The sequence below is a fragment of the Lathyrus oleraceus genome, chromosome 3 (genome assembly GCF_024323335.1).
Source record: "Lathyrus oleraceus cultivar Zhongwan6 chromosome 3, CAAS_Psat_ZW6_1.0, whole genome shotgun sequence".
NCBI lineage: Eukaryota > Viridiplantae > Streptophyta > Magnoliopsida > Fabales > Fabaceae > Lathyrus > Lathyrus oleraceus.
This window is the reverse complement of record NC_066581.1, coordinates 502,857,905-502,875,603: the sequence shown is the minus strand read 5'-3', so window position 1 is coordinate 502,875,603 and position 17,699 is coordinate 502,857,905. Positions and strand designations below refer to the sequence as shown.

At 42.1% G+C, this 17,699-nt stretch overlaps 1 protein-coding gene across 1 annotated transcript; it reads left to right on the top strand.

The window, feature by feature from the left end:
• Nucleotides 1–10,425: 10,425 nt before the first annotated feature.
• On the top strand, nt 10,426–11,034 carry LOC127131849 (uncharacterized). The gene has a single exon (XM_051060740.1). It carries the CDS (start codon nt 10,426–10,428, stop codon nt 11,032–11,034), a length of 609 nt encoding a protein of 202 aa, XP_050916697.1.
• Nucleotides 11,035–17,699: the final 6,665 nt, after the last annotated feature.

Sequence of the window (17,699 nt, the reverse complement as noted above, 5' to 3'; positions counted from 1 at the left end):
TTCAACTACATCTGGTTGAATCTTTGGATCTAAAGCTTCTAGACCTCCATCATTTAGTTCATTGATCTTCTGTTTTGGCAAAGCAAGCAAGGAATCGAGCTTAAATCTCCAGAATTCATGTTTATTCACCAGCTGGTATTTTCTTCGAAACTCATCATATATTGATCTATTTGCCTGGCCAAAGTGTTTTCTGAAGTCCTCACTTGAGAGGCAAGCTAGTGGTAGCTTCAATTTCGTTTTTCTTTGATCTGCATTTTTCATACCTGAATCTTCCACCTTAGATTTCTCAACCTATAGGAATCTTGAGTGTGATTCAAGGTTACAGGGGTGATGTACATCACCCCAGCTCCATTTTGGTGTAAGGATCGTGCACTTTGGTTGCCTTTTGAATCTCTGCAATTTTTGCCGGAAAACGCATGCTCACCGGAGAAGAAGGTGGCTCCGGTGGCCGTCTCTCTCCAGTTTGAATCTGAGCCATTGGATTGAGTTGTCCAGATCTAATCCTGGCCTTTGTTTCTTATAACTTGTTCTAATGCTGCGTGTGGTTCAGTTGACCAAGGCGTATGGTGGGAGCGCGCCTCTGGAGCGTGTGATCTGCCAGCTCAATTAATGAGCTCAGATCTAACGCTCCTCGTTTTTCCTAATTTCTTATTTTCTGATTTAATTTCTTTAATTCCCTTTTATTTTAAAAATCAATATCTTCTTCATTTTTAATCCAAAAATTATGGGACCAATTGCATTAGTCTCCAAATAAATCCTAGTTTCTATTTCTGATTTTTAATATTTTTTATTTTGTCAAGTAATATTTTTTGTGAATTTTCTCTTTTCTGGTTATTTTTAATTCATTTTAAATAGTTTTTGATATTCAAAAAATACAAAAATATTTTCCTAACCTATTTGAATGATGATGGATCTATGAAAAATATTCTCATCAATTTTTAAATTGATTTGAGATTTATTTGAGATTTTAGTTCAATTAGGTTATTTTTATTCATTTTTAATTGATTAAAAATAGTTTTTGACTTTTAAAAATGCTGAAATTTTTTGTCAAACTAAGTTTGACCTTGTTGAACTTGGGATAATTACTTGGACCTTTCAAGGTTGATTTGAAGTGATTTTGAAGTTTGACCTTGCTTTTATTTTTAATTCAAGTTTATTTTAATATTGAAAATGCCAAAAATATCTTTGCTTATTGTTTGATCTCCAATCTTCATCTCATTTTTTATTTATCATTGTTTGACTTTGACTTTCAATGTCATTTGGTCAATACATTTGGATTGGTACATCTTATTTCATTTTATGCATTTTGATCTTTCCATTTCCATTCTCCATCTCCTTCTTCTTCTTCTTCTTTCTTTTTGATCAATGAGTTGAAGGTTGATAAGTTAGCATTGATTAGGGAGACTTAATCTTCCTTGATTCAAATCTAATTCATCTTGATTAATTGATCAAGTGAATGGTTTTGCATTAAGGATAGGTTGTTTTCTAAATCATGCAAAAGGCTTAAACCAATACAAGATCAATTCTCTTTTTCCTTTTTGGCATGGCAAGTTGTTGGAACTTGGTTCACTAATCAAGACTTCTAACTTGTGTTGTTGCCTACATTATTATTGACCGGCCTCAGATAGTTGTGACTTCTACATAAGTCCAATTATGATTGCTTAACATAGCGCTAAATTTGCCTTATGGCACACTAACTACTAACACTAACTATTGACAATTAACATTTACTTTTTGCTCTTTACTTTTATGCAATTTACTATTCTTGCACATATTATCCATTTGCTTTTCTCTTTGCTCACTTGAGCACATGTTTATGTTAATGCCATTTGCCTTTTGCTCACTTGAGCACATAATTATGTATATATTATTATGCTTGTGTTTTGTTTTGATTGTTGTGAACCAAATGCAAAGAAATGGACTTAGTTCCTAGGACTTTCCCTATGCAAAGAATGGAGAATTGGACTTAGATTCTAGGACTTTTCTTATGCAAAATTAGAGTAAATGGACCTTAATGATGAAGATGGATTAGAGGGACCAAATCTCTAAACTCACTCTTGTCCATTCTTGTTTTACTTCATGGAACTTTTGATGTGTGTTCTTTTGTGCTAGGGAATTCTATTTGAGCTTAATTGAAGGACCATTGCCATGTCCATCCAAAGTGAAAGACACAAGATACATTGAGGATCTCTTAAGAGACTTGTTTGATTGCTTATGCTTCGTGATTGCTTATTCCAAAAGATGGGAGCTACTTGGATCATCAATATGATCTCAAGAGAGGAACTCCGTTGTGGTTTTGTTTCTTTATCCTTTCTCTTTTTGCTTTGCTTAGGATTTAGCCATTCTTCTTCTTCTCTCCACTCTAACCCAAGCCAAAACTCTTTGTGCAAACATTTAACCATTATTTTCAAACATTAGAAACTTAAGCCTTATGCTTTTGATTTTTTCAAACTTTCTTTTCATAAACTTATTTTGAATTGAATCTTTAAGACAACTTTGACCATTTTTGTATATACTTCTAATTGGTAAATATAACCCATTCAAATGTCTTTTTTGTGGTTCCAATGGCCACTTTCTTAATCAAAATCTTTCATAACCTTTAGCTATTAGGTTTGAGTTATCCTTGTGATAGATGTAATACTCACCTATATCCTTAGTGATGGACAATAAGTCTCCCATGCTTATTATAGGGTTAACCCCTCACTAGCATGTTGAAGCTATCCTCACATGGTGGATTTCTGGTTTGGTTGAGTTTTCTCCCTTTGATAACAAAAGACCTTAAGGCTTTTGGACCAATCAATTCACCAGCTTGTTTTGAGATTTTTACCCCGAACTACGAGGTTTTGATCCTATCTTTTTTAAGATGGTACGTAGGCAATGGGTTTATCCATCCAAACAAAAAATGTAAATAAACTTGTATATTCTTTCCTCATCTCTTCAATCATGTTTGCACAAATAAAATTTTCCACAAAACAAACAACCTTCACAACAAGTATGAAAAGGGCTCCCTAGGAGTACCTAGGATGTTTTGGGTGCCTAACACCTTCCCATTGCATAACCAACCCCCTTACCCAGATCTCTGTTTCTTTTACTAGTTTTTGTTAAAACTATTAGGTTTTTGTTCGCTTTCTAACCATTCCTTTGGATAAATAGAAGTGCGGTGGTGACTCGACTTGTATGATTTACCTTGGATTTAGTCAATATCTCTAATGGTAACGAATACCCCGCTACAGGTCCCAGAGGATCATGTCCTTAAAAGCCGAAGATATTCCTTGGTATTCTCGAGTGTATGATGGTTCCAAGTTCATCCTCAATTGTGGGGATTTCCCTAATGTACCCCTTCTTGGTACAAAAGGAGGAATCAACTACAACCCGAGGTTAGAATTGCGACAACTTGGATATCCTATGGTGGACAAACCTGATCTCGAAAGTGTAGAAGGTTTTGTTTTATACGAAGGATCCGAAGAGTCAGAGTTGATCAAGACGATTGTCAAGGCTTGGGGGTAGATTTGTCCTCAAGGAAGAGCAAAGATGGGTAAGAAGAGTTGTATCGCCAAGGAAGCCTACACCAGTTGGATCAAGAGTAGAGTTAGTGAGGTCTTGTTGCCGTTCCCGCCCGAACCATCCATGTACCTTCAATCTCCTGAGCCAGAGAACCAGCCAAATTCTGAGATGGAATAATTGAATAAGGTTATCAAGACTCTAGAGAAAGAGAATGTCGATCTTAAATCTAAGCTTGCTAAGATCTCATTGGAGAAAGAGACCTTGAAATTCAATCTGAATCAGAAGAGAGACCGAGTTCGTCAAGCCGATGATGAGGTACAGACTGAGGTTTTCAAAAGACTCAAAGTGGGTGACACCCTCAAAGGAACTTATGCCAGTCTGACGACCAAAAACAAGCAGTTAGCCGAAGCCCAATACCGAGTTGGTAAAGCAGAACTAGAACACATGGAGCAAATGGAGAAACTTCAAAGCCTGCTAGAAGCTTGGAAGAAGGAGTTGAAGGATGAAAGAAGCCGCAACAAACATCTAGAAGTCACCCTTCACCAGAACCAGTACGAGTTGAATCAGAGGCTAGAAGAGATCCAAAAGCTGAATGAGCAATCACATGGAAACCCGAAAGACAGCAACATACAGTTGAATAAGCGTCCTGAAGACCCCTCCGACCGACGGAAGACAGTTGTGAACAACATTCCAAGCGAGCCAGATCACGACCCCTCATCTGAAGGGAGTGCGATATTGGGAAAGTGGGGTGCCTGCCTGTCTCTCAAGTCTCAAGCTTACTACAAAAAGTTGTTATCCAATTGTTTCTAGTCGCTTGTAACTCACTAGATTGAGGTCTGATAGGACTGATGTGATCTTCTTGTAGCCAATGGACATTTCCTCGATGTATTTGTATTCTGTTTTATTGACATGGAATAAAAGAGTTTCTCGGTTATTGGCTTCACAAACTGTCTTTCTTTATTCGCTTCATAATTGCTTGTGCTAAATAAACTCACGGATTCCCTGGAATTGTTTCCTTTACAAAAAATAGTAATGATAATGTTGAATGCACATATCAAATCTTTTTGCATACATACATGCATCCACGCATCTACTTGCCAAAAGCTGTCAGAAAACAAAATGCTTACACCCTCCATTTTGCTGTAGCAACAACGATGACTCGTCATCCGTACTACACACGTTCCAGTAAATCTAGAATCATGGCCGAATATGAAGCCGACAACGTTGTTGTCTATGAATCCCTTGCCCAGGTGCAAGGAGAGATGAATTTGTTCAGAGGCAACATGGAGACCATCCTCTAGATCCTCCAATCTCAGAGGAACCCTGCCTCTGTTGCTACCAACGTCACTCGTGTTGCTGGGGTGACCATTCCTGATACCGCTGCTGGCACTACCGTCGACCCTCTGGCGTAAAATGTGGTGCCTAACTCTGGGAACCGTCAAGTGGTCCCCACAGACCCTGCTAGGCTTGTTGTTGCCTATCCTTGGGGAATGCCCCCACACCTTGTTGCTAGCCTCGCTAGTCGGGGAGCTTTCTTCCCTCACTCGACTCTTGTTGCTACTATTGGAAATGTTGGTTTCCCTTGGGTTCTCCTCACCCTCCAAACTACCCCAGTCATTGCTGCTGATCCGGATGACAACCAGGGTCAGGTCCCTGACGACCTCCCTAACGATGAAGAAGACTACAGAGGCCCGCGCCTCCACTTTCAACTTCCTAATTAGACTGCTCAAGCTGCAAGCACCGGTCGGGTCCTGGCCGTCCCTTTTGGATAACCAGGGGAAAACTTTGTGCCCATGATGATGAACCCTGCATCCCAGTACATGCAGACAGGGGCACCTCAGGCCCCCAATGCTCAACCTGGAATGCAATACTTTCAACCTGCTACTGCCGCTCAGACCATGCCACCGGGTTTCTCCTACCCACCAATGTGGTTCAACCCGAACATGCCCGCACCAATCGCTCTCGAAGCCTCTCGACCGGCCAGTCAGGTCGCTCCTCCCGCTGTTAATCCGGCTAGACCTGCGGATTACCAGCTCATGGACGACAAAATAAGGGCCATTTAAGGCTTCTCTTCTTTTGGCATAAATTCTAGAGACCTTTGCCTGGTCCCGAACATGGTGTTGCCCCAAAAATTCAACGTGCCTGACCTACCCAAATACAAAGGCCTTAGCTGTCCCCGCAGTCACCTCACTATGTACTGCAGGAAGATGGCTTCGCACATTGATAACGACAACCTCCTGATTCATTGCTTCCAAGATAGCCTGGCTAGGGCTTCCTTGGATTGGTACATGAGTTTCGAACGCTCGAAGATCCGGTCATGGAGGGATCTCTCTGAGGCATTCTTGAAACAGTATAAGTACAACCTTGACATGGCTCCAACAAGGCTTAAGTTACAGAATCAGTCTCAAAAATCTAATGAAACCTTCAAGGAGTATGCTCAACGTTGGCGTGAAATAGCGTCTAGGGTTCGGCCAGCACTATCTGACAATGAGTTGGTCGACATCTTCATGGGTACGCTGCAAGGGTTGTATTTTGAGAAGATGATTGGCAGTTCATCGACAAATTTCGCCGACATTGTTACTATTGGGGAACATATTAAGAGTGGGCTGAAATCAGGGAAGATAACAGACATAACCACAAAGCAGACAATCAACAAGAGACCGCATGGGGGCTTCGCAAAGAAGAAGGAGGGGGAAGCAAACGTTGTGACGGCGAGGGCTCGCCCCCGATATCAAGTTCCGACAGCACCTATGTCGTATTATCCATACCCGTACGTTGCCGCAGTTCAATACCAATAGCCGCCTTTCCAGTATCAATCGCAGAAAGACAATCGACAATCAACACCCACTCAGAGAAATCCAAACCAACAATATAATCGAGCACAGAACCGAGGAAACAATTTTGGGAACCGCCCCCAAGTTGACAAGATTCCGTGTCGTACTCCGAATTAGTCCGCTATCTAGTTCATGTAGGAGCGATCATACTAAAGGAATTACTCGCGGCCACTCCTCCATTCCGCGCCAACCACGATCCTAACGCTTCGTGCGCATATCATGCCGGATTCATAGGGCACTCTACAGAAAATATTTGGGCACTTAAATACAAGATTCAAGACTTGGTCAACCAGAACATCCTGACCTTTTCCGAAGAAAAACCGAATGTAAAGACAAATCCTTTTCCAAATCATGGTGGCGCGTCAGTCAATGTCGTGATTGAAGAGGCAAGTGCCGAAGTCATATTGAAAGTTGAAGAGGTGAAAACTTTGATGTTCGTTGTATCACATAAGCTTGAACAGTTTGGGTTTTTAGAAGAGGTGCATGGTGATTGCACAGTATGCGAGTTTGATCCAGATATTTGCGAGCAGTTGAAAGGGTGCGTGCAGGCACTAATGGACCAAGGGTTAATACAGTTCTCTAGATCTCAAGCAGCAGAAGATGTGGCAGTGATTGAACCGATAATAATTGTATATAGGAAGAAGAAGGTTAGGCTCCTCCTAAGAGGATTCAGCCGATTCATTTCTGTGTTCTAACTCTGTTTCCGTATCAGAATACCAAGGCAGTGTCTTGGAATTATGAGACCACATCGTACTTAGGAGGAAAAGAAATTTGCATCCTGATACAGAGATCGTCAACATTGCTGGAGCGGGAGGCATGACTCGAAGTGTCCGTGTATTCGCTCCTAAATACACTCCTAGGGTGTCTCGAGCACCCACAATTGTCTCGCTTAAAGAGAAGGAAACTCCTACGCCGACTCTGCAGGCAGGGACGACTGTACCTGCCGCTCCGACCGTGACGAATGCTCCGGTATTGACAAAATTTATTGACAATGATAAAGCTGCAGAGGTCGAAGCGTCCAAGGATAAAGGGCCGATGGTTGAGAAAGAACAGTCAGGAATTCCTCAAACTGATCAAAAAGAGTGACTTCAAGATTGTTGAACAGTTGAACCAAACGCCTTCCAAAATATCAATTTTGTCTTTGCTGTTGAGTTCTGAGGCTCACCGCAAAGCATTGCTGAAAGTTCTAAATACTGCTCACGTGATGCAATATATCACGATCGATTAATTTGACGACGTGGTTACCAACATCACCGCCAGTAAGTATCTGGGATTTAATGAAGCAGAGTTACCTCCTGAGGGAAAGGCCCACAACAAAGCACTATATATTTCGGTCACATGTACTAACTCTCTCTTATCCCGAATCCTTGTTGATACTGGATCCTCGCTTAATGTATTGCCAAAATCTACATTAAGCCAGTTACAGTTCAAGGGGCCTGAGATGAGAACCAGTGCATTGATTATTAGAGCTTTCGACGGTTCCCGAAGGCATGTAATTGAGGAGGTTAATTTTCCTATCTGTATTGGACCACACCAGTTCGATATCACTTTCTAAGTCATGGACATCAACCCAGCCTACAGTTGTCTGTTGGGTAGACCATGGATTCAGGCCGCTGAGGCAGTCACTTCTACTTTACACTAGAAGTTGAAGTACTTGATAGATGACAAACTGGTAATTGTGTGTGGGGAAGAAGATTTGTTGATCGGTGAACTCTCCTTCTTCAGATATGTTGAAACAGATGAGGGGATCGTCGAGGTTCCACTCCACTGTCTAGCATTTGAAGATGTCAGTTCTGCCTCCGCCAACAACAATCAATCATCCGCTACCATCCTATCCTCAACGAAGAGTGCCAAGCAGACATTAGAGAAAGGCCCGCTTCCCGGTTGGGGCAAGGTCGTCAATGTGGCAGAAAAGCGTAACAGGTTTGGTATCGGTTATCACCTGGCAACACGCAAGGTGAGTCCGAAGAAAAAGCAATTCAACCCGGTCAAATTCAGCAGCGCCGGCTATCGAAGTGAGAATACCGTGGCGGTCATTGGAGAGTCCAATGGTAACAAGCCAGGGGCACCCAGCCTCGTCCGCAGATATTCACCAGGATTCAAGCTTCCCAATTGGAGGCCGTCGTGATCCCTATGGTGTACTCGGAAAAAACGTAATGCATTTTGTTTTCTCTGTCCCTCGTCCCTACCCGAGACGAGAGGATAGCTTGTAAGGGTCCCCATGTTTAAAAGTATTATGTGAATAAATAAAAGTACTTTTTTTGCATGCGAAACTTGTGTTCCTTTCTCTTTCAGTTATTTTTCATTTCACTAAAAACAAATGGCAAAAGTTTTCTTTTCCTTTTTCCACTTTTCTCAAAAAAGAATCATACTAAAATAAGCTCATCATATGCAGAGCAAATAAAAACATTGATTACGACATGGCTAAAATCAACTATGAATTTAGACTTCCAATCAACCAAGTTGAAGACGACAGTGAGGAAGATTGCGAACTACCAGCTGAGCTAGCACGACTCATTGAGCATGAAGAGAAAGAGATTCAGCCATACAAAGAACCAGTGGATGTTATTAACTTGGTTTTGAAACTGACAAAAAATAGGTAAAGATTGGGGCATCTCTTACCGAGCATGTACACTCCGAGTTGGTAGATTTGTTATGTGAATATGTGGACGGCTTCGCTTGGTCGTATCAAGATATGCCAGGATTAGACACCAGAATTGTTGAACATCACCTACCGCTCAAGCCCGAATGTCCTCCAGTCAAGCAGAAGCTTAGAAGGACCAGACCCGATATGGCGCTCAAGATCAAGGAAGAGGTTCAAAAGCAGCTAGATGCTGGCTTCTTAGCCATTTCTGAGTATCCGCAGTGGGTTGCTAATATCGTTCAAGTTCCTAAAAAAGATGGAAAGGTCCGAATGTGTATGGACTATCGAGACCTCAATAGAGCCAGCCCAAAGGATGACTTCCCTTTGCCTCATATTGATGTTTTGGTCGACAACACAGCTCAATTCTTCGTCTTTTCTTTCAAGGATGGGTTCTCCGGGTACAATCAGATAAAGGTGTCACCAGACGATATGGAGAAGATAACCTTTATCACACCTTAGGGAACTTACTGCTACAAAGTCATGCCATTCGGCTTGAAGAATGCAGGGGCAACATATCAATGCGCCATGGTAACACACTTTCACGACATGATTCATGAAGAGATCGAGGTTTATGTGGACGACATGATTGCCAAATCCAGAACTGAGGAAGATCACCTAGTTAATCTAAGAAAGTTGTTTGTCAGACTCCGGAAGTTTAAACTGCGTCTGAATCTGGCTAAGTGCTTTTTTGGAGTTCGATCAGGTAAACTTCTGGGTTTCATAGTCAGTCAGAAGGGTTTTGAGGTTGACCCCGACAAAGTTTGAGCCATCCAAGATATGCCAGCTCCCCGAACAGAAAAAGAAGTCTGAGGCTTCCTTGGGAGACTTAATTACATCTCCAGATTCATATCTCACCTAACAGCTACCTGTGAACCGATTTTCAAATTGTTGAGGAAGAACCAATCGATTGCATGGAACAACGACTGCCAAGGGCCATTTGATAAAATAAAAAAGTACTTGCAAGAACCACCAATCTTGGTACCACCGGTTCCCGGTAGACCACTCATTATGTATCTCACAGTGTTGGATGAATCCATGGGTTGCGTTTTGGGTCAACACGACGACACAGGCAAGAAAGAGTATGCTATCTACTATCTCAGCAAGAAATTCACCGAATGTGAGACCCAATACTCACTTTTAGAGAAGACTTGTTGCACCTTGACTTGGGTTGCTCGACGCCTGAGACAATATATGATTTGCCACACTACTTTATTGATATCCAAGATGGATCCGATAAAGTATATATTTGAAAAGCCTTCTGTTACTGGAAGAATTGCCCGGTGGCAAATGCTGCTAACCGAGTATGATATATAGTATGTCACCCATAAAGCAATAAAAGGGAGCGCTTTGTCTGATTATCTCGCTCACTTACCTGTCGAAGGTTACCAACCATTAAGGTTTGAATTTCCAGATGAAGACATCATGTTTATCAGAGGGTTTACCATGCCAGGCTTCGAGGTAAGCCCTGGGGAAGGCCCCGAACCAGGATCGCGATGGATGCTCATGTTTGACAGTGCTTCCAATGCCCGAGGTCATGGTATAGGTGTTGTTATCACTTCTCCAACTGGTTTCCACCTCCCCTTCACCGCTAGATTATGTTTCGACTGCACCAACAACATGGCAGACTATGAAGCATGTATCTACGGTTTAGAGGCGGAAATCGACTTGAGAATCAAAATCCTTGAGGTATTCGGTGATTCAGCTCTGGTAATCAGCCAGGTGAAAGGCGATTGGGAAACTCGGGATAGCAAGTTGATACCCTACAAAGAGCACATTAGAAAACGGATACCCTATTTTGATGAAATCTCCTTTCATCATATTTCTAGGGAAGAAAATCAGTTAGCAGACGCTCTAGCCATGTTGGCATCTATGTTCAAAGTCAAATTGAAGAATGAGGCACCATCCATCCAGATTGACCACTTAGCTGAACCAACACATTGTCTAGCAATTGAGGCCAATCCTGACGATAAGCCTTGGTTCTACAACATAAAGATGTTTCTGGAGAAAAGCAATATCCCGAGGGTATATCCATTACCGATAAGAAAGCTCTGAGAAGACTCTCTTCTAAGTTCTTCCTAAACGGTGATGTACTATACAAGAGAAACTATGATTCCATACTGCTTAGATGCGTGGATAGACACGAAGCTAGTATAATCATAAGGTCCATACACGAGGGCTGCGAGGGTATACATGCGAAGGGTCCTGCTATGGCCAAGAAGATTCTCCAGGCTGGTTATTATTGGACAACAATGGAGGTTGATTGCTACAACTTTGTGAAAAGATGCCATAAGTGCCAGATATATGGTGATAAGATCTTTGTACCACCAACTCCGTTGAATGTTCTAACTTCTTCATGGCCCTTTTCTATGTGGGGCATCGATATGATTGGGATGATAGAACCCAAAGCTTCCAATGGACATCGATTCATCCTAGTCGCTATTGATTACTTCACGAAATGGGTCGAGGCTGCTTCATATGCTAATGTCACTCGACAAGTGGTTACCCGGTTTATCAAGAAAGAGATAATCTGCCGCTATGGGATACCTAGCAAGATCATCACTGACAACGCCAGTAAGCTCAACAACACTATGATGAGGGAGTTGTGCAAAGAATTTAAGATCGAGCACCACAACTCTTCACCATACTAGCCCAAGGTGAATGGCGCCGTAGAAGCAGCCAACAAGAATATCAAGAGCATCGTCTAGAAGATGGTCAAGACGTACAAAGGCTGGCATGAGATGTTACCTTTCGCTTTACATGGTTACAGAACTTCAGTCCGCACATCCACTGGGGCAACTCCGTATTCTCTGGTTTATGGAATGGAGGTTGTCCTACCGATCGAAGTCGAGATTCCTTCACTCAGGGTCATCATGGAGGCATATCTTGATGAAGCTGAATGGGTTCAATCTCGATATGACCAGCTGAATCTAATTGAAGAGAAGCGTTTGATGGTCGTCTGTCATGGTCAGTTATACCAAAGACGTCTCAAACAAGCTTTTGATAAGAAGGTTCTTCCTCGGGCATACCACGTGGGAGACCTCGTGCTCAAGAGATATTCTACCATTCACTCAGACCCGCGAGGCAAATGGACTCCCAACTATGAGGGACCTTTCGTAGTCAAAAAGGCCTTCTCAGGTGGGTCTCTAATCCTCACAACAATGGATGGGGAAGATTTACCCTCGCCAGTGAATGCAGACATAGTCAAAAAATATTATGCCTAAAAAGAAATGATGAAAGCCCGCTAGATCGACCCCCACAAGGTGAATCTAGGCAAAAATGGCTATCCCGATGGAACAAAAAATGATTTGTCCATGCAAAAGTTAGGGAACACATATGAAGCTCGCTAAGCCGAAAACCCGAAAGGGCGGCTTGGGCAAAAAGGAGCATCCCAGTGGACAAAAAGAATTGAAAGGTCCAGGAAAAAGTTAGGGGTAAAGGAATTGACTATGATCCTTGAGTCTACATGTTACAAGCTAGATATCAAAGGGTCAAGAACCGATCTAATCACCGTCAGCCGAAGCAAGGCCTTGGGATTCAGATTATATGGTAGATTAAGGCCAATGTTATAATCAATGGAGAAAATCATACAAAAATATTTCCCATTGCCATTTCAATTATTTTTTCAATTTTTGCAACGTCCTCATTAAGGGCGTCTACATCCTTGTACTCAACATATGTGCAAATTCCACATCAATAAAATTCAATTTATTCCATCAAACGTGTTTGTTCTATGTTTTGTATGCAAAATAACTAACTTGTCTTACTCACATAATGCTTTAAAATTCCGGGGAACAATAAAAAGCTACATGGAAAAGAAACACTTTGCATTACCGTTGAAACTCGAAAAACTTGATAGGTGATCGGTGACTCAACAGTGGTGTTACTTGAATACCTGTGACATTCAATCGACTGGGGTATCATGGGGACTCCAGCCTTTCAGTGTTCCTTAACAGGCAGGAGATTCCGTGATGGCAGCGTTGGCACCGATTAAAATTTCTAGGCAATCATGTTCTAATTCTCGATGACGAGTCGGAATCCCACCACAATAAAAACTCATCCCTACTTACTGTAAGACCCCAATTTTGTCCCTAAGATCCCTCATGGCATCATATCATATCACATCATTGCCTCAAGGATCATTGTGCACCTTTGCTTCCTTCCTTGTGGGTGGGTTATCTTATGAGTGGTTCTTGATCACCAAGCATGTTTAGCATGTGTATATCATTGCTTTTCATTTGTTTACTAACCAAAAGTACAAAAATATTGTCATCTAACCTTGTTACTTGCAGATGAAGCAACATTAGGTCAAACCAGTCAAAGGCAGTCATTGAGCCATAGAGGGTGGCCATTCTGAAGAATTTGGGCACCATGATCATTCATCAAGAGTTCATATGAACCATGACATCATTTTGAATCAAGATCTCAAGTGGTAGAGGCTTGAAATTCATCAGAGCATAGCTAGGTCAGCTGAAACCCTAGCAAAGTCAACTATGGTTAACTGTGCATAAAATCAGGGATTTGAAGGTGTGAGATGGTTTGAGAAGCCTTATTCATGTCCATACAAGTCTCATTTGACATTTCAAAGATCAAGATTGAAGAATTTGAGGTCAGAAGAAAAGTTTCCCAAAATAGTGAGTGACCTGTAATTTCAAACTGCCAAAAATGGAAAGGTCTTCTCAAACCTTTATGGCATCCGGTATCACCTTGCTATCCAGGTTTTGTTTTGTTTTGTGAGATTGGAATAAGTCCATTTATTGGCATCCAGTATCATTGTGTTGTTTTAGGAGATTGGTGTAAATCCATTGATTGGTATCCGGTATCCGCCTTTGTTTGTGAGATGGGTGTAAGTCCATTGATGGCATCCGGTATCACCTTGCTTTTATTTGCTTACTTGCATTGTTGCTTCATTCCAAAGGACACACTCGAATCATCTTCTATATGATCTCAAGAGGTGAACATCTAGGAAGTTTTACACTCCTTCATCCATATCCTTTTTGTTTCAAAACCCCTTTTCACTTGTTAACTTTCAAACTTGAAATACATATTGTGCAAACATTTTCATGTCTTTTCACATTAGAAACCTGGACTTTAAGTCCTTGACTTTTCAAACTCCATTTCATAACACTTCTTTCTGAATTGAATCTTAATCATACTTTGACCATTCTTTTGTGTATACTCATAATCAATTAACTTCACCCATTCAATTGTTTTGTGGCTTTGTCCATTGTTGATATGTTTTCATACATTAGCCATAGGTTTCAATTACCATAGTGGTTGATGTAAATCTTACCTTGTCCTTAGTGAGTTGATTGTAAGTCTTCCATACTTATTATAGGGTTAACCCCTCACTAGTATGTTGAAGCCGTCCTCGCATGGTAGATTGTTGATTCAGGTTGAGTTTTCTCCCATTGGTAATGAAAAACCTTAGTGCTCTTGTTTTAAAATGAACTCACTAATTTTTGGAAATCTTTTAGCCGAACTACGGCGTTTTGATCCTTACCTTTCATGGAAGGTACGTAGGCAACGGGCTCATCCGTTCAAACACAAAAATAATAATTTGTATCTTCTTTTCTCATCATCCCAATCATGTTTGCACAATATGTCATAACAAATAAACTTTTTATACAACAAGTGTGAAAAGGGCTCCCTAGGAGTACCTAGGACGTTTTGGGTGCCTAACACCTTCCCATTGCGTAATTAACCCCTTACCCGGATTCTCTGATCTTTTCATTAATCAATAAATCATATAGCGATGAATACACCGCTACAGAAAAGTGGCGTGGAGGCTTCCTCTGAACAGAGGGTCTTCTGGATTTGGCATGGGATTGCACAGCATGTGCTTCCCCATCCTTCTTCTTAAACGCCCCATATCGTTTAGAAGAGCTTTCATCTTTTGCCAAACGTCCTTCACGGACTCCTTCTTCCAGTCGCATACCCATGTTCACCATCTCGGTGAAATCGGAGGGAGCACTTGCTACCATCCGCTCATAATAAAATGAGCTAAGAGTCTTCAAAAAGATCTTAGTCATCTCTTTCTCTTCCAGCGGAGGAGTAATCTGAGCAGCCAGCTCTCACCATCTCTGGGCGTATTCCTTAAATGTCTCTTTATCCTTCTGAGACATGGCCCTGAGTTGATCACGGTCAGGCGCCATATCAACATTGTATTTATATTGCTTGACGAAAGCTTCGCCAAGGTCATTGAAGGATCGGATGTTTGCGCTATCAAGGCTCATATACCAGCGAAGAGCCGCACCGGACAAACTATCCTGGAAATAATGGATCAGAAGCTAATCATTATCTGTTTGAGTAGACATCTTTCTGGCGTACATAACCAGATGAGCAAGAGGGCAGGTGTTCCCCTTGTACTTTTCAAAGTCAGGCACTTTGAATTTGATCGGAATTTTCACACCGGGAACAAGGCAAAGCTCAGCAGCAGACTTGCCAAACAGATCCTTCCCTCTGAGAGTCTTCAATTCCTTACGCAGCTCAAGGAATTGATCATTCATAGCCTCCATCTTCTCATTAACATCTGGGCCCTCAGACGGCTCAGAATGATAGATGGTGTCGTCTACCCTAGGAATGGCATGCACGACAGGAGGAGCAGCAGCAAGGACCGGGCTAGATGCCGGCATAGAAGCAAAAGTTGGCGCAGGAATATCGGGCATGAAACCCGGAGGCACACCCCAAGGAAACCTGGCTGGCATAGCATTGGGCACAAAATGAGCATTGGCAGCTGGCACAGTCGGAGCTACAATCTCTGAAATGACAGTCCTCTGGACAGGAGTTGCAGGCGGTTGAGCAGGTTGGTTCTGAGCAGCAAGGAGTTGCTCCATCAAAGCGCCAAGTCTGGTGACCTCTTCTTTCAGTTCACGGTTCTCTTGTTCCAACTGATCCATTACTTTGGCAGAATTGGCTCTTGTATAGTACCGGTGAGTCAGCTTGTCTTCAAAATAAATGAAGAGCACAGAGTTAGGCCACAGACAAGAAGACCAAGAACGACACCTACTTATGCAAAATGATGCATGAAATGCTCGTGCATATGCTTTGTTTTATTTTCAAGGAACCCTTAGGGTATTATTTGCAAATTTTGATTTTTTAAAGCATTTAATAGCATATGGAAAATATCTCATCAATATATTTTGAACAAAGAAGTACAGCATTTTTGATCATTACAAAGAGAAAGGGAAACTAGACATCCTATGGATCCCTAGAAGCTCGGGATCCTGGAAGACGAGATGCACACAACTTCTTGATCTCTCTCTCATAGGCTGCTTCCATATCTGTTTTCTCCTTAGCAAGTCGATCATACTTCCTCTTCCAGAATTTGGAAGACTGAGGAAGCAGAGAAGTCCAAGTATCATTCGGATCGTCGATCACCTGATGCTCGAGAAACTCAATCAGAGCGTCCTTCTCCTTAAGCTGATGAAGCAACTCCTCTCTTTCACTTATCCAAGCACGCGAAAGGTCTTCTTCTCTCAACTCCTCTACATCTTGGGTGGGGAGGGTTGAAGGCCCAGCCACATCCAATGGTGTAGGTCTCGGATGATCATAAGGCATAAGGTATACGGCAGCTCTCTGTCTGACCCAAGAAGTATATGGCTCCAAAGCAATGCAATTCTTCGGACCTAGCTCATTCCTACTCTTCTTGCAGATCTTGCGCCAAGCGCGGACAAATCTGGCTTTCAGGCCTTGGGGATCTTTACCCTCCTGAAAGAACACACCTTCTAACAAAATGTTATGAGGTTTATCCTTTAGGGGGAACCCAAGCTGACGACGTGCTAGAATAGGGTTGTAGCTGATCCCACCACATGTACCAAGAAGAGGCACATTAGGGAATTCACCATAATAATCAATGATCTGCACAGTATCATACACGCGATCATACCAAGAGATATCATCATTAGTGAGAGACATAAGTCTCTGAGACCACCGTAGACATCCCTTGTTCTCCTTGAAAGCAACTGTCTGCGGTAAGTGAGAAATAAACCACTTATACAGCAGAGGCAGACAGCACACAATAACTCATCCACCCTTTGCATTCCTCAGATGCAAAGAGACATAGGCATCACCCAACAGAGTCGGAGCGGGATTAAGAACTGCGAAGATCCTAATGGCGTTCACATCCACAAATTTGTCGATGTTGGGGAACAATACCAATCCATAGATGAGCAGCACAAATAAAGCCTCAAAGGCATCCTCACTCCTGGCCTTCCCATAAACGGTAGCTTGAGCAATGAGGAACTCGGAAGGAAGACCTTGAATTCCACCTTTGGTAGTCAGATTAGCTTTAATCAATGCTTCATCTATGTGCAACAAGTTTGCAATCTCTCGAGCGGTCGGAATACTCTCCAAGCCACTGAACGACACCTGATCCAGAATCGGGATCCCAATAAGATGAGAATACTCCTCCAAAGTAGGCAGCAAATGGAAGTCCGGGAATGAGAAGCAGTGATACAGAGGATCATAAAACTGAGCCAGAGTACTCATCAGTCCCTCATCAACCTGAGTAGTCAACAGAGGCAGAAGCTTCCCATAGCGAGCTTTGAAACCCAAGGGATCTAATACATAAGATGTCATATTCCTTAACTCTTTTACATCAGGCTGTCTAAAGCTGTACTTCTTTGTATGCCTTTTTGGTCTTTCCATGTCTGAAAATTTTGCAAATAAACCCTTTAAGTTCCTTGAAAATTTTCTCATTTTTCTGATGACATGAATGC

What these genes read in the sequence shown, in the direction of transcription:
- LOC127131849 (XM_051060740.1), top strand. Translation starts at nt 10,426, where the DNA reads ATGCCAGGCTTCGAGGTAAGCCCTGGGGAAGGCCCCGAACCAGGATCG.